The 27,146-nt window shown below is 42.8% G+C and overlaps 1 protein-coding gene across 1 annotated transcript in view; it reads right to left on the reverse strand.

The window, feature by feature from the left end:
* ANXA11 (annexin A11) overlaps positions 1-27,146 on the reverse strand; it is a 112,046-nt gene that overhangs the window by 59,806 nt on the left and 25,094 nt on the right. Inside the window, exons 2-3 of the mRNA XM_082268204.1 lie at positions 9,846-9,922; positions 2,182-2,273 (exon numbers count right to left, since the gene is read on the reverse strand). Coding sequence (XP_082124330.1) covers positions 2,182-2,273; positions 9,846-9,897 — 144 coding nt within the window. The 5' untranslated portion in view covers positions 9,898-9,922. The remainder of the gene's footprint in view (positions 1-2,181; positions 2,274-9,845; positions 9,923-27,146) is intronic.

A 27,146-nucleotide genomic window follows, 5' to 3' on the forward strand; every position in this document is an offset into this window, starting at 1 on the left:
GAGTGAGCAATAGCAATTCTCGATGTTGTAGCAGAATTTCTTGACTCTCTGCCAGGAGGCGGACATCATCCAGGTAATTATGTACTCCTAACCTGTTCTCTCTCAGCAGCATCATCATGGGTAGTAGTACTTTTGTAAGTGTGCAGGGACCTGCCGAAAGGGACAGCAGTCCCCAAACAAACAGAAATCCTGCACTGGAAACGTTGCAAAACTCAAAGCTTATGTAAAGCTTGTATCCAAAGAGGCACCCCCTGATGTCAGCAGAGCAGGGCTCCAAACATAGAGCTTGAACAGGCTGTATAGGTAGGACTTCCACCTAGGAGAAGCTGAACCTGGCTGAGGCAAACTTTGGTAAGGGATTTTCCCATGAGCAATCCACTCCTACAGGTAAGGACGAAAAAGAGATTGCCGAGATCCAGGAACTTGCAAAGCATTATAAATCTTGCAGTCCTATTAGGTTGAGGGGTGGAACCACAACCCAATGTACAGTGCCTTAAAAAAGTTTTGGAATTTTCCAGAATTTGTTATGTTACAACCAAAAATGTAAATGTATTTTATTGGGATTTTATGTGATAGACCGACACAAAGTGGCACATAATGGTAAAGTGGAAGGCAAAATGATAAACGGTTACACATTTTTTTACAAATGAATACCTGAAAAGTGTGGCGTGCATTTGTATTCAGCAACCCACCCCGCCACCCGAATCAATACTTTGTAGAACCACCTTTTTGGTTGCAATTACAGCTACAAGTAATTTTGGGTATGTCTCTACCAGCTTTGCACATCTAGAGAGACATTTTTTGCCCATTTTACTTTGCAAAATAACTTAAGCTCTGTCAGATTGGATGGAGAGTGTCTGTGAACAGCAATTTTCAAGTCTTGCCACAGATTCTCAATCGGATTTACATCTTGACTTTGACTGGGCCATTATTACACATGAATATGCTTTGATCTAAACCATTCCATTGTAGCTTTGGCTGTATATTTAGGGTCGTTGTCCTGCTGGAAAGTGAACCTCCGCCCCAGTCTCAAGTCTTTTGCAGAGTCTAACAGGTTTTCTTCCATGATTGCCCTGTATTCGGCTCCATCGATCTTCCCATCAACTCTGACCAGCTTTCCTGTCCCTGCTGAAGAAAAGCATCCTCACAACATGATGCTGCCAACACCATTTTCACAGTGGGAATGGGGTGGGCAAAGTGATGTGCACTGTTTTCTACCACACATAGCATTTTGCTTTTAGGCCAAAAAGTTTAATTTTGGTCTCATCTGACCAGAGCTGCTTCTTCCACGTTTGCTGTGTCCCCCACATGGCTTCTAGAAAACTGCAGACGGGACTTCTTATGGCTTTCTTTCAACAATGGCTTTCTTCTTCCCAGTCTTCCATAAAGGCCAGATTTGTGGAGTGCACAACCAATAGTTGTCCTGATTCTCCCACCAGAGCTGTGGATCTCTGCAGCTCCTCCAGAGTCACCATGGGCCTCTTGGCTGCTTCTCCAATTAATGCTCTCCTTGCCCGGCCTGTCAGTTTAGGTGGATGGCCATGTCTTGGTAGGTTTGCAGTTGTGCCATACGCTTTCCATTTTGGGATGATGGATTGAACAGTGCTCCATGAGATGTTCAAAGCTTGGGATATGTTTTTTGAACCTAACCCTGCTTTAAACTTCTCCATGGCCTTCATGATGCGATTTGATCACTAAAGGTTCTCTAACAAACCCCTGAGGGGTTCACAGAACAGCTGTATTTATACTAAGATTAAATTACACACAGGTGGACTCTATTTACTAATTAGGTGACTTCTGGAGGCAATTGGTTCCATTAGATTTTAGTTAGGGTTATCAGAGAAAAGGGGGCTAAATACAAATGCACTTCACACTTTTTACATATTTGTAAAACATTTTGAAAACCATTTATCATTTTCCTTCTACTTCACAATTATGTGCCACTTTGTGTTGGTCTATCACATAAAATCACAATAAAATACATTTACGTTTTTTCTTGTAACATGACAAAATGTGGAAAATTTCAAGAAGCATGAATACTTCAAGGCACTGTATGCTGCCATGATGCGCCAGGAAATTTACATAATTTGAAAGTTATGTGTCACATAAATGTTAATGTGTATTGGATAAATCATCTTTCTTTGGAAGGTTAAAGATGAGAAACCTAGGTGTAGCACTCACCATATACTGCTGAGGGTTGTACTGCTGAGAGAAGCTTGACACATCCAGCCCAATGGGAGCAGGGTTACCAGGCACACCCCAGGGGTTGTTTCCTGCCATATGGAAAGAAGCACAGAAAATGCTGGTTAATGCAAACGGCTTCAAATATAATGGTATGTGTATACAGTGCCTTGCGAAAGTATTCGGCCCCCTTGAACTTTGCGACCTTTTGCCACATTTCAGGCTTCAAACATAAAGATATAAAACTGTAATTTTTTTGTGAAGAATCAACAACAAGTGGGACACAATCATGAAGTGGAACGAAATTTATTGGATATTTCAAACTTTTTTTAACAAATAAAAATAAACTGAAAAATTGGGCGTGCAAAATTATTCCGCCCCCTAAGTTAATACTTTGTAGCGCCAACTTTTGCTGTGATTACAGCTGTAAGTCGCTTGGGGTATGTCTCTATCAGTTTTGCACATCGAGAGACTGAAATTTTTGCCCATTCCTCCTTGCAAAACAGCTTGAGCTCAGTGAGGTTGGATGGAGAGCGTTTGGGTTCAGCAGTTTTCAGTTCTTACCACAGATTCTCGATTGGATTCGGGTCTGGACTTTGACTTGGCCATTCTAAAACCTGGATATGTTTATTTGTGAACCATTCCATTGTAGATTTTGCTTTATGTTTTGGATCATTGTCTTGTTGGAAGACAAATCTCCGTCCCAGTCTCAGGTCTTTTGCAGACTCCATCAGGTTTTCTTCCAGAATGGTCCTGTATTTGGCTCCATCCATCTTCCCATCAATTTTAACCATCTTCCCTGTCCCTGCTGAAGAAAAGCAGGCCCAAACTATAACAGTGGGGATGGTGTGTTCAGGGTGATGAGCCGTGTTGCTTTTACGCCAAACATAACGTTTTGCATTGTTGCCAAAAAGTTCGATTTTGGTTTCATCTGACCAGAGCACCTTCTTCCACATGTTTGGTGTGTCTCCCAGGTGGCTTGTGGCAAACTTTAAACGACACTTTTTATGGATATCTTTAAGAAATGGCTTTCTTCTTGCCACTCTTCCATAAAGGCCAGATTTGTGCAGTATACGACTGATTGTTGTCCTATGGACAGAGTCTCCCACCTCAGCTGTAGATCTCTGCAGTTCATCCAGAGTGATCATCATTGCCCTCTTGGCTGCATCTCTGATCAGTCTTCTCCTTGTAGGAGCTGAAAGTTTAGAGGAACGGCCAGGTCTTTGTAGATTTGCAGTGGTCTGATACTCCTTCCATTTCAATATTATGGCTTGCACAGTGCTCCTTGGGATGTTTAAAGCTTGGGAAATCTTTTTGTATCCAAATCCGGCTTTAAACTTCTCCACAACAGTATCTTGGACCTGCCTGGTGTGTTCCTTGTTCTTCATGATGCTCTCTGCGCTTTAAACGGACCTCTGAGACTATCACAGTGCAGGTGCATTTATACGGAGACTTGATTACACACAGGTGGATTCTATTTATCATCATTAGTCATTTAGGTCAACATTGGATCATTCAGAGATCCTCACTGAACTTCTGGAGAGAGTTTGCTGCAATGAAAGTAAAAGGGCTGAATAATTTTGCACGCCCAATTTTTCAGTTTTTTATTTTTTAACAAAGTTTGAAATATCCAATACATTTCATTCCACTTCATGATTGTGTCCCACTTGTTGTCGATTCTTCACCAAAAATTACAGTTTTATATCTTTAAGTTTGAAGCCTGAAATGTGGCAAAAGGTCAAAAAGTTCAAGGGGGCTGAATACTTTTGCAAGGCACTGTATAAAACTATATGCAGTAAATATCCCTATAATTGCATCCAAACCTTATACAGGGCAAACACAGAGTACATACTGATCTCATGCCTCCTGACAAATGCTTAGTTTGAAAATGGGTATAAAATAGTGGACTGGCCTATACATCCATGTTATCCCTGGCAGACTGTGATGTCACTAAGGGGATTAGCGGATGCGGTCACATGGTTTGCTGCCACTTTACAAACAAGTTCGCAACATCCATTTGTTATTGTAGCTGATAGAGAGGACAGGTTATGTACAAAAACATAATCTCCCACTCAGAACCCTGGTCTGCCTGCTTGTTCTATGACCAAGTGCTGAATGAGACAATCAGCACTGTACTGGCATGGGCAATGTTCAGTAAGGAAGGCTAATGTACTACAAAGTAGACATTAGGAGGTATGTGCCACTCAATAGGGAAGCTAAACTCCACAGCCAGGAAACATTCCTCAGATCAACCAGTTTCAAGCTTCTTCTATTGAAATTAAAGTGGAATTAAACCCCAAACCAAAAATGTAATATATTGCAGCTTTCCAATCATTAGATGTGGTGACTGCATCAGTTTTCCTTTCATATGCTTGTTTTGCTCTTACCTGGCCAGTAACATACTTCCTGTATTAGAGTGCCGCCACTCTGGATGAAGAACCACAGGAGGCATCATTGTCTTTTGGAGGGAGGAGGGGGGGTGTGTGTTAAATGTTCTAGCAGATTTAGATACACTAACAAACTGAAGCACCAAACTCCAGCTGACACTGCAGTTACAGCAATAGTATAAAAGCTGATCATTGTAAGCGCCCCCGTCATTGGTAAATGGGTTGTTTTCAAGACTGATACATTTTCAGGAAAGCTTGTTCTGTTGAACAACAACAGACTTACTGGCTAGATCACCAGATCAAAATAGAAGAAAATCTAAAAAAGAAAACGAATGCAGCCACCACATTTAAGTATTGTTAAGCTTCAATATAATAAATGTTAGCTTTGGGGTTTAATACCTCTTTAATCGTTGGCCTCATCTCCTAACTTGCTGTCGACCCCTGGATAAGATATTCACATGTCTGTCTCAAATACACAAAAAACTGTCTTTATAATAAAAATCAAAAAAAAAGTCAACTTTGCCAAAAAACTAAAAGGGCCAGTTCACACCAGAATGTGGTGTCTTCTGTGTGCGTATTTCGCACTGCGTTCAAAATGCACTGCAGTTGCGACCTGCAGTGGGTGTGAAGTTAATCACAACCCAAACACAGGTTGCCCGCACTGGATTCATGGTACAGAAGTACAATACGATCCGGTTGCAGTGAGTTTCCAAAAGTATTGCATTCACTACTTTTGGTTTGGTGTTCTGCGATTTCAGCCCATTGGAAATAAATAGGCTGAAATCACACGACACAGAACTGAATATTTGTGTAAAATTATTAAAGACAGAGTTGTGTCAAGTAAATCGATATGAAATATGTGAAGCCTTAAAATTGCTAGCGCCCATGAAATCACGAAAAAAGAAAAACTGTTCATGGGCGATGCTTTAAAAGTCTACAGGTTATCAGTTAAGAGTGAACTATGAATTATGGCTCTCACTCTGATGTTTGCAGTGATACCTCATATACGTGGTGCAATCTATGTTTATATATGCACACGTTAGCCCTACACTGCATGTTTAAAATGAGGTGTGTACAGAGGGATGAAACAATGGGTGATTGGTTAGTTGTATCCTTCACTACAGTATCCAAGGAATGACAGCTGTGAACCCCGAAGTGACGCAATACATGTAGCCGCAGGAGGATGAGGAAGGCCAAGATAACTCTTCTAAAAGTCATTTGCCAGCTGTTAAAAATCGATACCCAGCTCACGGCTGCAACGTACCTTAGGAAACAAGGAATTAGGCATCCACATCATTTAGGAAGAGTAAATATACAGTGCATCTGGACAGTATTCACAGCACTTCACTTTTTCCACATTTTGTTATGTTACAGCCTTATTCCAGAATGGAATAAAATTCATTATTTTCCTCAAAATTCTACAAACAAATACTCCATAATGACAACATGAAAGACATTTGTTTGAAACCTTTGCATGTTTTAATTAAAAAAATTTAGCTCAATTGCATCCTGTTTCCACTGATCATCCTTGAAATGTTTCTAAAACTTGATTGGAGTCCACCTGTGGTAAATTCAGTTGACTAGGACATAACTTGGAAAGGCGCTCACTTGTCTACAGAATATAAGTTCCCACAGTTAACAGTGCATGTCAGAGCACAAACCGAGCCATGAAGTCCAAGGAATTATCTGTAGACCTCCAGGACAAGATTGAATCGAGGCACAGATCTGGGGAATGGTACAGAAACATTTCTGCAGCACTGAAGGTCCCAAATGAGCACAGTGGTCTCAATCATCCATAAATGGAAGTTTGGAACCACCAGGATTCTTCCTAGAGCAGGCCGCCCGGCCAAACTGAGCGATCGGGGAAGAAGGGTCTTAGCCAGGGAGGTAACCAAGAATCCGATGGTCACTCTGAAAGAGCTCCAGGTGTTTCTCTGTGGAGAGAGGAAAACCTTCCATTAGAACAACCATCTCTGCAGCACTCCACCAATCAGGCCTGTATAGTAGACTGGCCAGACAGAAGCCACCCCTCAGTGGCTTCTGTCACTCCACCCCTCAGTAAAAGGAACATGACAGCTGGAGTTTGCCAAAAGGCACCTGAAGGACTCTCAGACCATGAGAAACAAATCTCTGGTCTGATAAAAAAAAAAAAAAAAAAAAAGAAGAAGATTGAACACTTTGGCCTGAATAGCAAGCATCATGTCTGGAGGAAACCAGGCACAGTTCATCACCTGGCCAATACCATCCCTACAGTGAAGCATGGTGATGGCAACATCATGCTGTGGGGATGTTTTTCAGCGGCAGGAACTGGGAGACTAGTCAGGATTAAGGGAAAGATGAATGCAGCAATGTACAGAGACATCCTTGTTGAAAACCTGCTCCAGAGCGCTCTGGACCTCAGACTAAGGCGAAGGTTCATCTTCCAAACAGGACAACAACCCTAAGCACACAGCCAAGATAACACAGGATTGGCTACAGGACAACTCTGTGAATGTCCGTGAGTGGCCCAGCCAGAGCCCAGACTTGAACCCAATTAAACATCTCTGGCGAGATCTGAAAATGGCTGTGCACCGACGCTCCCCATCCAACCTGATGGAGCTTGAGAGGTCCTGCAAAGAAAAATGGGAGAAACTGACGAAAATAGGTGAGCCAAGCTTGTCGCATCATACTCAAAAAGACATGAGGCTGTAATTGGTGCCAAAGGTGCTTCAACAAATTACCTTATTTATCGGCATATAACACGCACTTTTTCCTCCTAAAAATGGAGGACAAAAGCACCAGTGCGTGTTATACGCCGATATAGTAAAAAAAAAAAAAAAAAAAGCCGGGCAGCGCTGAGAGGAAGAGGAGGGGGGCGGGCCGGGCGGAGCAGAAGGAAGGACAAGCGGCTGCTGTCATAGGAAGTCCCGCACTGGGAAGACAGCACAGTGGCCCAATGCCCGGACACGGGACGTGCGACGTCTATCATAGGCGCCGGGACGTCAGATGACAGCGGCGGCTCGTACTCGCTTCTCCTCGCACGGCCCGCCCCCCTCTGCCTCAGAGCTGCCCGGCTTTTTAAAGAAAGTAATGCAATGTAATGGCGCTGGCGAAGCTGCATTGGGGACACTTGCGCTGGCGAGGCTGCATTGGGGACACTTGCGCTGGCGAGGCTGCATTGGGGACACTTGCGCTGGCGAGGCTGCATTGGGGACACTTGCGCTGGCGAGGCTGCATTTATGGACACTTGCGCTGGCGAGGCTGCATTCATGGGCACAGGTAAGACTGCATTTGATTAAAAAAAAAAAATAGTTAAATGCTGTTTATTTAACCACTTAAGCCCCGGAGGATTTGGCTGCTAAAGGACCAGGGGTTTTTTTGCGATTTTTTACTGCGTGACTTTAACGGACAATTGCGCGGTCGTGCGACGCTGTACCTAAACGAATTTGACGTCCTTTTTTTCCCACAAACAGAGCTTTCTTTTGGTGGTATTTGATCACCTGTGCGATTTTTTGATCACGCGCTATAAACAAAAAAAGAGCGTAAATTTTGCAAAAATAACAATATTTTTCACATTTTTTTATATGAAATTCCCCAAAAAAAAAAGTAAAAATCAAAATTTTTTAACATTTTTCGGCCAATTTGTTTTATGCTACCTATGTTTGGTAAAAAAAATCGCAAAAAGCGTATTTTGATTGGTTTGCGCAAAAGTTATCGCGTTTACTAACAAAGAGAAAGATTTTTGTCATTTTTGGTGTTTTTTTTTTTAACGCGTAATGGCGGCGATCTGCGATTTTTTTTTCGGTACTGCGACATTGCGGCGGACAGATCGGACCCTTGACTGACATTTTTGACACTTTTGGGGTTACCAGTGACATTACTGCAGTAATCAGTGCTATACATATGCACTGTTACTGCAAAAATGACACTGGCAGGGAAGGGGTTAACTTTATTGGACAGGGAGGGGTTAAGTGTGTCCTAGGGGCGTGCTTTCTACTGTGTAGGGACATGGCTATTGGTGTAAAAGCAAAGATCAACCGTTCTACATAGTAGAACGGTCAGATCTTTACTTTTACACAGGGAGAACTGACAGGCAGCTTGTTTACACAAGCTGCTCTGTCTTTCTCCCTTCACAGGAGCGATCGCAGTGTGACTGGCGGACATCGAGTCCGCCGGTCACACGCACTGACTTGCCTGTGAACGAGCCGCGGCGGGCGCGCGCCTCGGCGGGCGCGCGCCCGCTCGCTATAGGCTCGCAAGTCAGTGACAGGCGAGTGACGTACCGATACGTCACTCTGCCTGGCCGGGGCTGACCGCCGCAGTATATAGTCGTGCGGCGGTCGGCAACCGGTTAAAATTTTAAGCTTTTTTCCTAAAATGTCCCTCCTAAATGGGAGGTGCGTGTTATATGCCGATAAATACGGTATTAAGCAAAGGCTGTGAATACTTATGTACATGTGATTTTTTTCATTTTTAAAAAATTTGCAAAGATTTCAAACAAACTTCTTTCACGTTGCCATTAAGGGGTATTGCTTGTAGAATTTTGAGAAAAATAATGCATTTAATCCATTTTGGAATAAGGCTGTAAAATAAAATGTAGAAAAAGTGAAGCGCTGTGAATACTTTCCCGATGCACTTTATGCTCACTATTGCCACATAATTTATTGGCTATGGTGCAGTTAACCACTTGAATAAATGCTGCCGTAGTTATACAGCGGCAGGTCAGCTCTGTTTAGCGAAACGACGCATATGTACATCGCGTCATGTAGCAGTTAGTTAAAGATTGGTGGTACGGCTAACATTTTCCACAATATGGTACACTTACTGTACCTTTGGGGGTGCTCTCCTGTGTGCTGAAGTTTCATTATCTCAGTGCCTGGCTTCAATTAATCATACGTAAGATGCCGGGTCTGTACACTGTTCTGTGCACAAGTTGCAGTCAGTGTACAGGTGTTTTTTTAAAGAAAAAAAAACGCTAGCAGGTAAGATAAAAAAACGTTTTTGGCAACAGAGACTTTTATGTTTTTTGAAACTTTTTGCATTTTAGGTTTACTTCCATTTAAATTTGATCCCTTGGCAAGTACTAGTCCTTACATGAATATATTCCAAATTTTGAAAGTTGGAAAGCATTTTCTACTAAAAAGTGATAAACACAAAATTTTGATAAAATGTCTGATACAAAGCAGATTAGTAATAAATTCCTGAAATGGAAGCCTGACTATAATCATCAGACAATATAAGAAAATACATAAATACATACAGCAATGCAATATGAATACCAGGTGCCTAATGACTTACCTGTAGGGATAGGGGGAAACCCACCCATTGGAGGATAACCAGGATAACTCATGGCTTTATAGATGGCGCTTCAACACCTGAAGAGAGAACATCAATGTTACATGCGATATTAAATACCTTTAAATGTCATGTATAACAAGCAGAGTAGATTATACTATAGACCTGATACATCAGTTGTGATATATATGATGCTGTGTTATAAAAGTGAAACATCGAGTGAAATTTTTACACCAGCATTAGAATGGATTATGTCAATTAGTTGTTTCAGCCTTACTAACCTAGGTGTACAGACAGTAAACACTGGATCTTCCTTTCTCACTTCAATATCTAATGACCTCTGTTACTTTGGTGGTCTGTGAAGTGCCCCCTTACACTGGTCATCGGTAAAGTGCCCCCTTACATTTATGGTAAACCTAATGAACCCCTACATTGGTAGTCAGTAAATTATCCCCTTACACTGATGGTCACTGAACTTACCCCTGACTGTGGTGGTGAGCGGAGAAGGGCTCCCTTTTGTGGCAAGTAAAGTGCCCACATAGGAGGAGGAGAGAAGGTGCTGCCACTGGCTTTTTTTTTCTCCCATCCACTGTGGCTCCAGACATTTAACCCCTGGGTCATCACATGACCCAGGGGTGAAATGACACATCACATGACCCAGGGGTGAAAACTTAGAAGGGCTGCTTTAAAAGCCACTCTATTCTTGATGTTTGACAAGGATGAAGCTGATGTTACCAAGTATAACCACTCCTAGAGAGCAGTAGGCAGTGTGACCCATTGCTCTCATTAGAGAACTACCAATGTATTTAGCAGGCGGGGAGTCATGCAAGGGTCCCTCAATCTGTGGGTGCTGGCAGCTGCCCCAACCACTCCAATTTATAATCTGCCACTTATCTGAGTAGACTCAGCCAGGACCATGCAGGTACCCACACACAGGTCCTGAGAGATAGGGTGAAAGTTTTTTTTTTTTTTATGTCTGCAGGGACTGTAAGACTACCAAGGGTACATACAGCAGAGACTGCCCCATGTTCATAGAAGGGTTTACTTTCTGTATGTTCATTTAAAAGAACAAACACAGCGAGACACAGTGCGACTTACAGTACTGAGCAACCAGTCATTTTCTAGAACACGAAGGCCAGGCAAATAAAGTTTGATGTGTTCACAGAGAATCCAGGACTGAAAGTCCTGCAGGGAACATAACAAGCAGACAGCATTAGCGGGTGGTTCCAGGACACAGCTGAAGCCATAATCCAGCTTCCTGGTTTTGTTTGCATCCTCCTTATCTATGTCATTACTTGCAGACTCTCCTTCCAGCTCGGCTCTGAAAAGGCCTGGCGATGCCTGTGGGTTTAATGCACTTAGGGAGTGATCGCTATGAAAATAGCTACGACAGCTGCCAACAACACTCCACTCCCACACACAACCTTTACAAACATACAAATACTGAACCTACCTAGTAACCAGCAATATACCGCATTAATTTCCAGATTGGGAAGAGAAAGCACACTATATACGCCCCTAAGATGTCCCCACCCCAGTTATGGGTTTCATGAAGAATTCATAAAATATAAATGATCAAACCACAGATACTTTTATTCACTTATATGCAGGAAAAGCAGGGAACAAATACAACGATTTAAATGCTGGAAAACTACTTCTGAAATTATTCAAAATGACAAACACAAATATTTTTCTCGTTTGATACCAGATTGTACAATTTTTGTTTAATCAGTACAGTATTCGTCCAAAAAAAATAAATTGGAAGAGCAGGACCACGCATGCTTCGAAACAAAAGAATACATTACAGTACAATACAACACATTACATTGCTTCCGAAGCTGTATGGCGATTTTTAGAAGTTTAGTAACCTCTTCATTTTGTATAGAAGACTAGCATTCAAAAAATGAAAAAAACGATCATTCGTCTGATAGTCTCATCGTGTGTAACGAGGCTGAACACATACTGTATATGTCAAAGGTCAACTATGTTATCAGAACTGAAGCTAAAACATTCCAACCTTTCTGTGACATCCAACCCAGCTGAGTAGCATTATACCTAGCGGTGTGCAATGGTCTTTCTTCAAAACCAGGGGGGGGAGGCAACCCTGGAGAGGTGGGGGAGCAACCTTAACTAAATAAAAGAGGTCAAAAGATCACCAGGGTGCAGAACATTTTTAGAAAAAGATAACCTAGCAATTAAAAAGTAAGGATTGATTTAAAACTAGGAAAACATATAATACGAATGTCACTGTAAAAATAAATAACTACACATATATTCCCCCTTTTCAGCGCCACTGTCAGAGCCATACAGATTTTTCGCTCCTTTGTCAGATGGAAAAAAAAAAACACACACACACACACACACACACACGGTCAATGTATGGCTAGCTTTACCCACCAAAAATGGAAGAGACCCTGTCACCAACTCTTAAAAATGCAGATTAGTGCATTGAAAAATCAAGTATTCAAATGCCTACTTGCATCCTTTGCCCTTAAAGATTTTTATTATTCAATTGCAGTGTGGCTCTGAACTTGTTAAACCTGAAAGGGCTTTCCTCACTCGGCTGGGTGCTGCTGCCTCTGAGATCTGCGAGTTCATTTCAGGAAGCAAGGGAGGGGAAATTTGTTATGGGGCTATTTTAGCTTAGGAGGAAGAGGTTTGTAGTGGAAGCTTGTTTTCTATGTGCCCTTGCATGAGAGAGAGAGAGATAGAGAGAGATAGAGAGAGATAGAGACTGATAGAGAGAGATAGAGAGAGATAGAGAGAGAGAGAGAGAGAGAGAGAGAGAGAGAGAGAGAGAGAGAGAGATAGAGAGAGATAGAGAGAGAGATAGAGAGAGAGATAGAGAGAGAGATAGAGAGAGATAGAGAGAGATAGAGAGAGATAGAGAGAGATAGAGAGAGAGAGAGAGAGAGACAATTTACCAGCAGTCCCGCTCGAAAAAGGAATCAATCATTAAATCGACCCCTCTTAAACGATCATAGATAGATAGCAATTTGGCAGGTCCCTGCTGAATTTACATCCATCCATGGCCAGCTTTACTCTTATCTTCCTCTAAGGCTTCACCCACAGGATGTACCTAAGCATATGTAGCACCCTCCGGGGGGGGGGGGGGGGATAGAGAAAAGGGGGAGAGAGAGAGAGAGAGAGAGAGAGGGAAAGAGAGAAAGAGAGAAAGAGAGAAAGAGAGAGAAAGAGAGAGGGAGAGAGAAAGGGAGAGAGAAAGGGAGAGAGAAAGGGAGAGAGAAAGGGAGAGAGAAAGGGAGAGAGAAAGGGAGAGAGAAAGGGAGAGAGAAAGGGAGAGAGAAAGGGAGAGAGAAAGGGAGAGAGAAAGGGAGAGAGAAAGGGAGAGAGAGAGAGAGAGAGTTTTGGCTCTGTCTGCCTATCAGAGGAGCAGCAGGGAAATCTATATTGCTTTCTGCTTACCAGAGAGCAGGATCTGTGAGTTAGGACTGATACAGCCCCAGTGATTGGCACAGACTGATGGTCTCGGTGCATTTTGAGGTGTGGAATAAAAGCCAGGAGCACATGTGCTCAAGGCCTTTGGCTGGTGACCAGAGTCCCGGGGGGAGGGTGGCGGCTGCCTCCTCCTCTGTAGCAGTGGCATGCGGTCACAGGCAGTCGGCCTGGGGACCAGAAGGAAGGAGCTGAACCCAGGGGTCCATGAGAGCTAACTGGAGGGGTAGAGTCACTGGAGACCCTTGAAAAACAGTATCATGAGTACAGGGGATCGTGTCTAGGGGCCTGACCAGAGGGGGGACACCCCAGTGTAGGATAGTCAGAGGACAGGTGTCAGCAGGTGGAGTGAAAGGGGGTACTAGGTGTGTATCTCAAAGATAATTCATCCCGACAAGTCATCTACATAGAGACTTAATTCTAAATTCATCTAAGTGGCAAGGCGAATCAGCAGCCTGTCTGCAATTTCAGACAGGAGTCCTAATCTATTATAAATAGTTCAAGTTGGAGTATCCCACTCTTCCCTTCTCCCATCCCTAATTTAAATAAAACCACAAAACAAGGATATCCCCTAGACCAGTGATGGTGAGCCTTGGCACCCCAGATGTTTTGGAACTATATTTTTCATGATGCTCATCTGCACTGCAAAAACATCTGGGGTGCCAAGGTTCACAATCACTGCCCTAGACTGTTCACTGACTGAGCCAGAGTGTGAAGAGTTAAATTGTGCATGCTGCAGTTGCTATCGGTAACCCAGGGGGATCCTAAGGTGAACAATCCTGCAGTCCTCAAGGGGGCAGAGCTATGTATATATCAGTGCAAAGGGCTATCTTTGCCTGCATGGGATGCACAGGTGTTTCTGGCATCCCCGTGCAGGCTGTCCCATTCATGACTATTGGGATGCAGCAGTTGCACAGACAAAGCCGCTGGTCCCAATCTGTCTCCAAATGCAGACTGTGTGTTTGGGGACACACATCTACAGCTGCATGGCTGTCAAATTGGGACCAGTGGCTGTGTTTGTGCATCCCAGCAGACGTACCCATTAAGACCCCGTTCAGACCTCGGCGCGACATGCACGGACTTCATATCATTGAAGTCAATGCAGGTCGCCTCCAGGTCGCCCCAAAGTAGTACAGGACCCTTTTTCTAAGTCGGAGCGACTTGTGTCGCTGCTATTAGAACGGGTCCTGTGCTAATCAATGGCGGGCGACCCACCGCAACTTGTGACAAGTCGCGCTAGTGTGAATGGGGACTCAATCCATACCTCTTCCCTATGGAGGTATTAGTCACACTTCGTCTCAACCAAAGGTATTTTCTGTATCCCTCTCACCTCACCCCTTGTAGCATCATCTCTAAGACACAGGCTCGTCCCTTCACATACAATGCAGGGTTAACTGATCCTCATGGTGTGGAATGACCGCCCAGAGCTTCAAAACAGAGCTGGGGCCCACTGGAGCCAGGAATAAGACAAGCAACACAGCATATCTGAACCTGTAGATAAAATGAGCATTTAACCCTTGCAGTGCAGGAGGCCCCTTTTCCATAGGGATGAGTTTGTCTCATTCCCAGAGATCCGCTTTGAAGCTAAATTCCAGGGAGCCATAAAATCAAAATGTATTCTACCTATGTATTGACTGATAATATTGACATATTTATATTAAGCTCAGTAATAGTGAATCGCTGCGCACAGTGCTGTCAGAACATGTAAAGAGAAGAAAATAGAGGTGAACTAATCAGCAGCTGCTCCTTTTTAACCGCTTCCATACAGAGCAGTTAGACCCCCTTCCTGCCCAGACCAATTTTCAGCTTTCAGCACTCTCACACTTTGAATGACAATTGCTCAGTCATGCTACACTGTAACCAAACAAAATTTTTATCATTTTTTTCACACAAATAGAGCTTTCTTTTGGTGGTATTTGATCACAACTGGGGTTTTTTTTTTCCGTGATATAAGCAAAAAAAAAGAGCAAAAATTTTGCAAAAAAAACACTTTTTTTTAGTTTCTATTATAAAATTTTGCAAAAAATTAATTTTTCTTCATACATTTGGGCCAAAATGTATACTGCTACATATCTCTGGTAAAATTAACCCAAATTAGTGTATATTATTTAGTCTGTGTGAAAGTTATTGAGTCTAGAAGCTATGGTACCAATTACTGAAAATTGATCACACCAGATGTACTGATGGCCTATCTCCTTTCTTGAGGCCCTGAAATGTCAGGACAGTACAAATACCCCCCAAATGACCCTTTTTTGTAAAGTAGACAGTCCAAGGTATTTAGTAAGAGGCATGGTGAGTTTTTTGAAGTTATAATTTTTTCCCACAATTCTTGGGAAAATGAAGAAAACATTTTTTTTTCTTTTTTTTTCCCAAAACGTTGTCAATTTATAAGCTATTTCTAACACATAGCATGTACACAGCAAAAATGACACCCCAAAATTCATTCTGCTACTCCTTCTGAGTATGGTGATACCACATGTGTGAGACTTTTACACAGCCTGGCCACAAAAAGAGACTCCATGTCCAAGTAGCACCATAAGGCGTTTTAGGAGCATAAATACACATAAAACTTTCTTACTACCTATCACACTTTTCAAGGCCCTAGAGCACCAATACAATGGAAAAGTCCACAAAATGACCCCATTTTGGAAAGCAAACACTCCAACGTATATTCTATGAGGCATTATGGGTCCTTTGAACATGTCATTTTTTTTCCACAAGTTTTTGGAAAATGTGGGATTTTGGAAAATGTGGGAAAAAAATAAAAACTTTTTTTTTTACACAAAGTTGTAAATTTATAGAATATTCCTAACACATAGCATGTACATAGCAAAAATGACACCCCAAAATACATTCTGCCACTCCTCCTGAGTATGGCAATACCACATGTGTGAGACTTTTTCACAGCCTAGCCATATAGAGGGGCCTAAACATCCAAGGAGCATCATCATGCATCCTAGCCACTTGCCTAGACCTATTTTTGACATTTGGTGTTTACAAGCTAAAATCAGTTGTTTTTGCTAGAAAACTACTTAGAACCCCAAAACATTATATATTTTTTTTTAGCAGAGACCCTAGAGAATAAAATGGAGATTATTGCAATATTTTTTATCACACCGTATTTGCGCAGCGGTCTTCCAAACGCAATTTTTTGAGAAAAAAAACACTTTTTTTAATTAAAAAATAAGAAAACAGTAAAGTTAGCCCAATTGTTTTCCATAATGTGAAAGATAATGTTACGCCGAGTAAAGAGATACCCAACATGTCATGCTTCAAAATTGCGCACGCTCACAGAATGGTGACAAACTTTGGTACTTAAAAATCCCCATAGGCGACATTTTAAAAATTTCTACAGGTTGCTATCTTAGAGTTACAGAGGAGGTCTAGGGCTCAAATTATTGCTCTTGCTCTAACGATCGCGACGATACCTCACATGTGTAGTTTGAACACTGTTTACATATGTGGGCGGGGTTTCCGTATGCGTTCGCTTCTGCGCGCGAGCTCGCGGGGACAGGGCGCTTTAATTTTTTTTTTTTTACTATTTATTTTATTTATTATTTTTTATTTTTACACTTTTTAAAAAAAAAAAAAAATTGATCATTTTTATTTCTATTACAAGAAATGTAAACATTACTTGTAATAGAAAAAGGCACGACAGGACCTCTTTTTTGTGAGATCTGGGGTCAAAAAGTCCTCAGATCTCACAAGTACACTAAAAGATAGAAAAAATAAAAAAATAAAAAATTAAAAAAAAATTAAATAAAATGAAAAAAAAAAAAAAGGGACCTTTAAACTGGTTGCTAGGCAATGACGTTTGCCGTAGCTCCGGTCCTCCAAGACTATAGAGTCGAGTGAGGGCAAGCTTGCACTCACTCGACATCCTGTCTGTGAGGATCTGGGACCAGATCGTTTTCCCCGCTGCCGGCGGGTCCGGTAAACGGGGAAAAGGACCAGAATGCAGCGGGAGGGGGCACCTCTTCCGCCACCCCGGAAGGGTGATCCCGCGGCGAATCCGCCGCTGGGACCACCCTTATCGGAAAGCCAACCGTCCACCGTTTAAAAAAATACCAGGGTTGTGGCAGCTATCTGCTGCCATAACACCGGTATTTAGGTTTAAACGGACGACGTATATAAACCTTTTTGGACTTGGACATGGTGGCTGTATGAAGGGTGACAGGTACTCGGGTACTTTGCTGGGCAGGTGACAGGTACTCTGGTACTGATGAGCAAGTGGCAGGTACTCGAGTACTCCGATAGGCAGGTGACAGGTACTCGGGTACTCTGATGGGCAGGTGACAGGCAGGTGATAGGTACTGATGAGTAGTACTGATACTGATAGGTGATACTGATACTGTACTGATGATGGGTACGGATGATCAGTACTGATACTAATAGGTGATAGGTACTGATGGGTACTGATGAGTACTGATGAGTAGTGATGGGTAATGATGAGCAGGTGGCAAGTACTCGGGTACTTCAGGTGTCAGGTACTCTGATGAGCAGGTGGAAGGTACTCGGGTACTCTGTTGGGTAGGTGACAGGTACTTGGGTACTCTGATGGGTAGGTGACAGGTACTCGGGTACTCCGATGATGGGTACTCAAAGTACCAGAGTACCTGTCGTCAGAGTACCCGAGTACCTGTCATCAGAGTACCCGAGTACCCGTCATCAGAGTATCCGAGTACCCGTCATCAGCGTACCCGAGTACCCGTCATCAGCGTACCCGAGTACCTGTCATCAGAGTACCCGAGTACCTGAGTACCCATCATCAGAGTACCCGAGTACCTGTCACCAGCCCATCAGAGTACCTGTCATCAGAGTACCCGAGTACCTGTCATCAGAGTACCCGAGTACCTGTCATCAGAGTACCCGAGTACCTGTCATCAGAGTACCCGAGTACCTGTCATCAGAGTACCCGAGTACCTGTCATCAGAGTACCCGAGTACCTGTCATCAGAGTACCCGAGTACCTGTCATCAGAGTACCCGAGTACCCGAGTACCTGTCATCAGAGTACCTGATGGGCTGGTGACAGGTACTCGGGTACTTTGATGGGCTAGTGACAGGTGCTCTTTATTGGGGGGGGGGGCAATCAGTGTGTTTGGGGTGCACTGTAGTTGGTAACTAGCTGTTACCACAATCTCCTCCTCACACAGGATCAGTGTGTGAGGAGGAGAACACGGTGACAGCTAGTTACCGGGTTCTCTGATGACATTTGTGACCGGCTGTGATTGGACACAGCCGGTCACGTGGTAAAGAGCCAATTTCATTGGCTCTTTACCTAGATCGGGGATCGACTCTGCCGAGGGACGAGCCTCGCCCCCGATCGCCGCGCTGCGCGCCCCCGGGGGCGCGCATTAAGGAAGGAACGAGCGGCTCGCGCTGGAGCCGCTCATGTGATCGGCTGTGATTGACACAGCCGATCACGTGGTAAACAGCCAATTTCATTGGCTGTTTACCTTGATCGGGGTTGGGCTCAGTCCGAGGGACAAGCCTCACCCCCGATCGCCGCGCTGCGCGCCCCCGGGGGCGCGCAGTAGCGGGGAGATCCGGGCGCCGTCATATGACGTCCGCCCGGATCGAGAAAGGATTTGTGCCGACGTCATTTGACATGACGCGGTACGGAAGGGGTTAATGTTCAATCACAGGCTGAAAAAGATACGGGTCAGGCTCTACTGCTTGAGTCTGCAATGAGAATGCAGATCTGGCTGTGCAGTCTGGTAGAAGTGCTTGAATCAAGAGTCTAACTAAACAGAAAATTTTTTTAGCATGTTCTGAGCTGGGCTTTTCAGATAAGTTAGTAATATGTTTTCTGTGCATATATATTGAATTGGATAGAGATAAAGCACACTCCTTTCTCAAGATATTTTATGTGAATCCATTGCACATACATCAAAATGGTCAGCTTGAGATCAATTTGTGATTTGTGCTTCTTCTTCCACATACAGCATGCATTGCTCAGTGCTTGGCTGAAGATAAAACGTCTAGTGCAGTGATGGCGAACCTCGGCACCCCAGAGGTTTTGGAACTATTGTACATTTCCCATGATGCTCATGCGCTCTGCAATGTAGTTGAACATCATGGGAAATGTAATTCCAATACATCTGGGGACTGGTCTAGTGGTTTGCCTGAAGTTCAGCTTTTATTAGCTCTGCTTATGTATGTATTGTTCACACATCTGCATTGAAATAATACACGCCTCTCTGAATGTGGTGAGAAGTGTTATATCACTGAACCTTGAAGAGCAAACCCAAACCATTGCAAGCAAGAATATGCATGTACACTGCTCTTTTTTTGCAGGATCCTATGGAGCCACCCTTGCATGCAGGGACTAGAGCTGTCCCTCCTATACTGCATCAATAGGAACACACAGTCCCATAGCCTTGGATGGCAAGGTACTGCTCTGCTCAATCGAGTGAGCCCCCACCCAGATAGCTCTACTTAGACCCTGATACAAAAGATAAGGAGGTTTCATATATTTGGCAGTCTTTGCAAATATAAGAACCATAAAGATTTTCATTGTTTATGTATATAAAAAAAAATAAAAAAAAAAAAAAAAAAAAAAAACTCATGGGCGGAATTTCTTCCAGTTTACAGATACTGATAAGTCTATCACCAGACTGTACATTTCAACAATCTTCACATAAGATTAGAAGATTACATGTGCATTTAGGCCTCTTGCGTGACACTGCAGCTTGAAAAAGCTCAGTACAGTTTTTTTTTTTTTTAACGGACCTAAAATACAGCCCAGGCGCAGAAACAAGTGCCATGCATTCTTCAGCAAAAAAAGAAAAAAAAAAAAAAAAAAAAAAAGCACACACAACACACTAGAAAAATCAGCATTTTAGGTCAGAAATTTACGCCTTATAATGTTTAATTTAATCTCCGCAATGGGACACCGATGATGAAAAAAAATAAAAAATAAAAAAATCTCACATGGGTTATAACCCTCCCTTGCTCTATCTAAAAAAAATAATAATAATAATAATAATAATAATAATAATAATATATATTGCCTATAGTTCTACTTTAATGGGCAGGTTAAATGTACTAAGTTGATTAATCAACTTGGGTACAACCAGCCTGGCAGATTTGTTTGCAATTATCGTAAGCTACTGTTATAGTCGCAAGCGATAATCACTGGCTTTGCCCCCCCACCCCACCCCTGCTGGGAGAAGACAATGGCTCGGCAGGGTGGATTCCAGCTTCAACACTGTCTGTGTTGATAGGGGAATCATGCAAATTTCTTCCATGTATAGCCGGGACTTATGGCCCGTACACACGATCCGAAAATCGGACGAAAAATAACGCTTGTGAAAAGATCGGACGATAATCTGATCGTTAGTACACAGCTTACGAGAGGCGATCACGACAGTTCGCCCGATATTATCCGGTCGTGCAAGCATAAAAATTTTGATCGTATTATAACACATCGTACGATAATCGTATTATCAGTATGTTGTTCGTCCGGAAAAAATGGTGAGCAGTAGACAGCGCATGAGCAGTAGACATCATTTCCCCTCACACGCTACAACGTGGTTACGCATACCGGAAGCTTTTGAATAATCGTCCGAGAAAATTCGTATTGTAAGTAACCTCTCCCGTTTGCGAATATAATTGAGAGTTCCTAGTGACCAAACAAAAATGGACGGAACGTCGTCCGATTTTCGGATCGTGTATACTGGGCATAAGTTGACAATCTAGTCTATGGTATTTCCCTCCCCCTCTCTAGGCAACTAGGTAAAAGGTTATGCAGGGAGAGGAGGTGTAGAGGAGCTAGGCCAGCACAGAGAGTAAATTAGATATTCCCAGAAAATGAGAGGACTATGATGTTTAAGGAGTGAGGAAAAGCTTTGGCTGTGCTAGGGAACAACTGACTCTTCCTGGAATAGTGGATTCCCTAGCAAGTTCAAAGGAATATTGAAAGTGAAAAAAAAAAAAAAATGTTTATGGAAAGGTAAAGCACTTAAAGAAGGCTTTTACCTGCATTTTTTTAAAGTTGATGACAAAGTCTCTTTAAAGAGCTGAGTATTTGGGATGCCCCCCATTTATGGTACATGCCTAGGATATGAGTCAGTACCGTAGTACAGAGGTCTATCTATATGGTGTCATAAACAGGAGAGGCCTTAGTGACTGCCAGTGTAATATTCATTCATGACTCACCACCACAAGGTTATATAAAACAGACGCAGATCACAGGAGGGGGAAATAGAGAAGCATTAGTTAAAACACTGGTAAAGTTAAAGTATAACTAAAGGAAAAACTGTTTTTTTTTTTTGGACAGAGTAGAGAGGGATTAAAATCCCTGTCAGCTTTTATTGCAGTCTGTGTCCCCGTTAGGGAGATTCCCCCTCTCTATTTGTCCTGTGTACCATTGTCATTAAAAGTGAAACTGAAAGTTAAAAAAAAAAAAAAATATCCCAAATTTCGGGTTGTGCCCAGAAAAGTAATAGAGGGGAAATTTTCCAATAGGGACACTAGTTCTGGTGGCCTGGGGATCCCCAAAACATTCCTCTAATTTGCAAGGATTTTCTCTCACTTTCATGGCCTTGTGACAGGAAGTGAAGGAATATCTCCGCAATGGGACACGAATGGGGCGAAAAAAAAAAATCTGACAGGGGTTATAATCCTCCTGTACGCTATTCAAAATGAAAAAAAAATAAAGTTTTGCCCATAGTTCTACTTTAAACTTACTGTAGTTCAACTGTAACCACCCCTTGTATACAGAGAGTCCTCTTCTGAAAGCTAATCTGCAGAAAAATACCAGGATTGCCAGACTTGTAACAACTTTCCCTAAAAATATGCATGTGACTGTCCCGGGTACAGGAATATCAATATTACTCTCTATAGCTACTACCTTTACAACATGTGTAACCACCAATTCCTCCAAACCAAATACTTCCTTTCTGGAGCCGCACCCAGTGCCTCACAATCCAACACCTTCCAGGAAGCCGACTCAGCTGAGCTCCACCATAGTACAGGTGACACATGCAAAAGCCCACACTGTCACCTGGATCATTTTAGGTAAAGAAGTTATTTATGAAATAATCATTTATTGAAAGATGGTATGTCTTAGATGTTGGTCACAAGTCTGGCAATCGTATTACATCAATCATACTTGCCAACTGTCCCTTTTTTCCAGGGACAGTCCCTGGAAATAGGAGCCTGTCCCAGGTATTTTATATTGTCCCTGGAAATAGGAGCCTGTCCCAGGTATTTTATATTGTCCCTGGAAATAGGAGCCTGTCCCAGGTATTTTATATTGTCCCTGGAAATAGGAGCCTGTCCCAGGTATTTTATATTGTCCCTGGAAATAGGAGCCTGTCCCAGGTATTTTATATTGTCCCTGGAAATAGGAGCCTGTCCCAGGTATTTTATATTGTCCCTGGAAATAGGAGCCTGTCCCAGGTATTTTATATTGTCCCTGGAAATAGGAGCCTGTCCCAGGTATTTTATATTGTCCCTGGAAATAGGAGCCTGTCCCAGGTATTTTATATCGTCCCTGGAAATAGGATCCTGTCCCAGGTAATTTATATTGTCCCGGGAAATAGGAGCCTGTCCCAGGTATTTTATATTGTCCCTGGAAATAGGAGCCTGTCCCAGGTATTTTATATTGTCCCTGGAAATAGGAGCCTGTCCCAGGTATTTTATATTGTCCCTGGAAATAGGACCCTGTCCCAGGTATTTTATATTGTCCCTGGAAATAGGAGCCTGTCCCAGGTATTTTATATTGTCCCTGGAAATAGGAGCCTGTCCCAGGTATTTTATATTGTCCCTGGAAATAGGAGCCTGTCCCAGGTATTTTATATTGTCCCTGGAAATAGGACCCTGTCCCAGGTATTTTATATTGTCCCTGGAAATAGGAGCCTGTCCCAGGTATTTTATATTGTCCCTGGAAATAGGAGCCTGTCCCAGGTATTTTATATTGTCCCTGGAAATAGGAGCCTGTCCCAGGTATTTTATATTGTCCCTGGAAATAGGATCCTGTCCCAGGTAATTTATATTGTCCCGGGAAATAGGAGCCTGTCCCAGGTATTTTATATTGTCCCTGGAAATAGGAGCCTGTCCCAGGTATTTTATATTGTCCCTGGAAATAGGAGCCTGTCCCAGGTATTTTATATTGTCCCTGGAAATAGGACCCTGTCCCAGGTATTTTATATTGTCCCTGGAAATAGGAGCCTGTCCCAGGTATTTTATATTGTCCCTGGAAATAGGAGCCTGTCCCAGGTATTTTATATTGTCCCTGGAAATAGGAGCCTGTCCCAGGTATTTTATATTGTCCCTGGAAATAGGACCCTGTCCCAGGTATTTTATATTGTCCCTGGAAGCACCGTTAACCGGGCTGCCCGTAAATGTTACGCAGAAGTAGCGCAGCTGAATGGTAGAATTATTCCAACTCTGCTACTTTGGCCTTAAATTTGAAATTCCCTTTTTAATTTCCTGTAATTCTCTCTATATTGAGTAGACTCTATAATCTGATGATAAGTAGGCAGAGATTAATTATGCAGAGTGGGCGGAGCTTCAGGGAGGTGGGTGTGGTAAGTAATTGATAGCTGTGCTGTAAAGTGTCCCTGGAAAAAATTTTTAAATGTTGGCAACTATGCATCAATGGGTAAAGTTTCAGCCCCGGTTCACATAAGTGCAGCTTTGAAATTGCACTACTTCAGCGTGATTTCAAAGGTGCAGATCAGTGCGAATCGCACCTCTGATTTCATTGCAGCTTATGACTTAATTTAACAGAAGTCTATGCAAGTGTCAATGAAATCTTAAAAAAAAAAAAAAATAGTGCAGGAATCTTTTCCTGAGTCACAGCAATTTGAACAGTTCAATTGCTGGCAATGGGGTGCGACCACCAGTGTGAACAAGGGCTAATGGTATATACGAACATATGTACTTACAGTATTACAACGTCTCATATCAGACTATCACTGCCATTGGCATCCCTGGATTTTTCTGTCATTTTAACGTTTCACGTTAGTATCTTAATTATTTAAATAGGAACTTTGTTCCCCTGATAAATGTGTCCATTCCCACCTCTCCCATGGTGCCATCTTATCTTGGGAGTGTGCCAAAAATATATTTTCAGTAGTCTGTGCAGTGCTAAATCAGGAAAGTGCTTTAAAACTTATGTTTACCCTCTACAAGCCTGCGGCCATCCAAGTGTCCAGCTATCGGATTGCACTCTACCATCTGCCCACAGTAAACACTATGGCAGTCACCCGCACTGTCTGATTGCGCCAATCTCTCTCCCCCCTCTGCTTACCCTCTGAGTACACTTCCCAATCAATCCACCCCTCCTCCCATCCATTACATGAATAGTGCGGTTTTCTTTGTCTTTTACTTTTTTTTTTTTTTTAAATACATGCAGCACTGCATTAGTTTAACTGACAATTGCACAGGGGTGTGATGCTATACCTAAATAAAATTTATGTCCTCCCCCCACAAATAGATGTTGGTAGAGTGGTATTTGATCACCTGTGCGATTTTTATTTTTTGCGCTATAAGCAAAAAAAGAGCGATAAGTCTGAAAAAAAAAAAAAAAAATTATATATATATATATATACTGTATATTGTTCACTTTCTGCTATATAAAACATTCCCCCCCCCCCCCCCCCCACAAAAAAAATCTAATTTTCTCATCCTTACAGGCCAATTTGTATTCCGCTACATATTTTTGGTAAAAAAAAATCCCAATAAGCATATTTTGATTGGTTTGCGTGAAAGTTAGGGGTACAGGTAAGGTGGTTCACGCAGCCGAGCCAGCCTACCGCAGTATATCTGTGACCAGTAGTCGGCAAGTGGTAAAAGTGTTTGTAACCCTATGAAAAAAAAAAAAAGTAGGAGCTCATGTTCTGCTAGAAGGATAGCAGATTAAACAGCACAGAGCTTGTGCTTTCTAATCTGCCCCTTTCTAAACTGTAAAAAACCTGGCTGATCCTGCCTCTTCCTGTGTCCCCCCGCTCTGTACTGACCTCGATATTCATGGCTGCTGAGCCCCCTCGATACCAAGGCCAGTTTGCGTGCCTCCATCATCCGTAGCTCTCTTCTGTCCTCCTCCCTCCCCTCCCTGCCTTTCAGGTCCGTGTCTGTGTCTCCGCTCCCCACTTCTGCCGCTATCAGTAGAAAATGAAAACTTTCAATAATGTCACTGCCACCCCCTGTCGTGTATCCAGACATAATACACAGTGCAAATATTTTTTTTGAAACAAAACCTCTAAATACCTTTTCAGGGTTTGTTCCAAGACTTCAAGTAAATATTCATGACCTAATGTTTAATGAAAGGTCTATGTAACTATTGTAATTTAACCAATATTATCAACTATATTCGAATATACTGGAGAAAGAAAAAGATTTGATGGGCGCTTCTGCTTGCTGGACAAAGCTTCAGGTCAGGCAGTCATGATGGATAAGGTGCAGCTGGACTGGTATAGATGGCACAGATGCACAAATGCGGCACTTACATAGAGGACAGCTCTTTGTTAGGCCGAAGCAACAGTCCCACCAACAGGCAGAAAAGAGAGAAAGGCGCCACTCAGTGTAGCAGATGTAAATCATTTTATTGACACATATTAAAAACGTACACGGAGGTAAGCGTCTATCTTCATAGCTCGGCGTCCTTCCGGGTCCGCGCTGTTTTCGCCCCTGAGACTGGCCAGCAGCCAGGAGATGACACTAGGGGAGAACCAATCAGGGGACTCGGTCAGATCGAGGCAGCGGTGAAGCGCATACCCCACTGGAGGGATCGTTGGCTGAAAACTGCTGCCAAACTTGTGCCGTGTCCAATCACAGCACAGGCCAGCAGGGGGGAGCGCATGCTTGACCCAAACCCAGAAGGAGGGCTGTCTTGCACATGTATGATTGTGCCTGTACCTGCCGTCTGCTTGCAGTAGATTCAGGCTCCATCCACACCGAGGAGACTTAAACTGCTGCCAAAACGTGGGACACGTTTGCGATGGCATTCCTACTGAATGACACCCTAGCTGCGGTGCGATTTTGCCTTAAAAAAATAAAATCACTTGCAATCACAGCAAATTGCAACACGCAGCGCTGTTGCCCAAAAGAAGCTCCTGCTCCTTTTTGAGTGACAGGCTTTGCAGGTTGCAATTTTGCGATTTATCGTGAAGCAACTGGGGTGCCATTAGGAAGTAAAAGCATCGCAAACACATCCCACGTTTTGCCACGATTTTGAATCACTGCAGATTTCGCACAATTTATTGTGAAGCAAAATCGCACAACGATTGGGCTGCCATTTGCAATTTGGAATGAGGGGCAAATCGCCCAGGTGTGAATGGAGACTTACTGTCAGGGGTCGGCAGGGCCATACAACAGTTTGGATACAGTAGGGTGCCAGCAAGCGCCCATTGTTTCTATACTAGGCTTGGCAAAGTGTAGAAGCAAACACATACATGGGCTAGTGCCTGAAGTTGGCCATAGATGGGTAGAATTTTTCATGAAATTTATATTAGGGTGTCGAATTGGAATACATTTTTGAGTGCAGGACAGAAATGTTTTCTTAAAACAAACAAATTTCTAAGTGTATGTAAATTTGCTTTCCATGAAGTTGATTAATTCCAAAATTAAATGGTAAATGCAAATAAAATCTTTTGAGCGGCATACGAATTTTTGTAGACTTTTCCTAAGAATTTTCGTTGAAAATTCTATCCATTTATGGCCAGTTTTATATGTTGCTTCTCATCTCAGCCCATGATAAAAAGATGAAAAGCTGGTGCTTTGTTGTCCTGTTGTATTTACTGCTGGCTGTAGTGTAAACTGCAGACAGACAACAGGAAAACAAAACACTTCTTATCTGCATCTATGTAGCAATATTACCACAACATGGAGTTTTGTTT

This window comes from Pelophylax lessonae (genome assembly GCF_965119305.1).
Source record: "Pelophylax lessonae genome assembly, chromosome: 9".
In the NCBI taxonomy this organism is placed as follows: domain Eukaryota; kingdom Metazoa; phylum Chordata; class Amphibia; order Anura; family Ranidae; genus Pelophylax; species Pelophylax lessonae.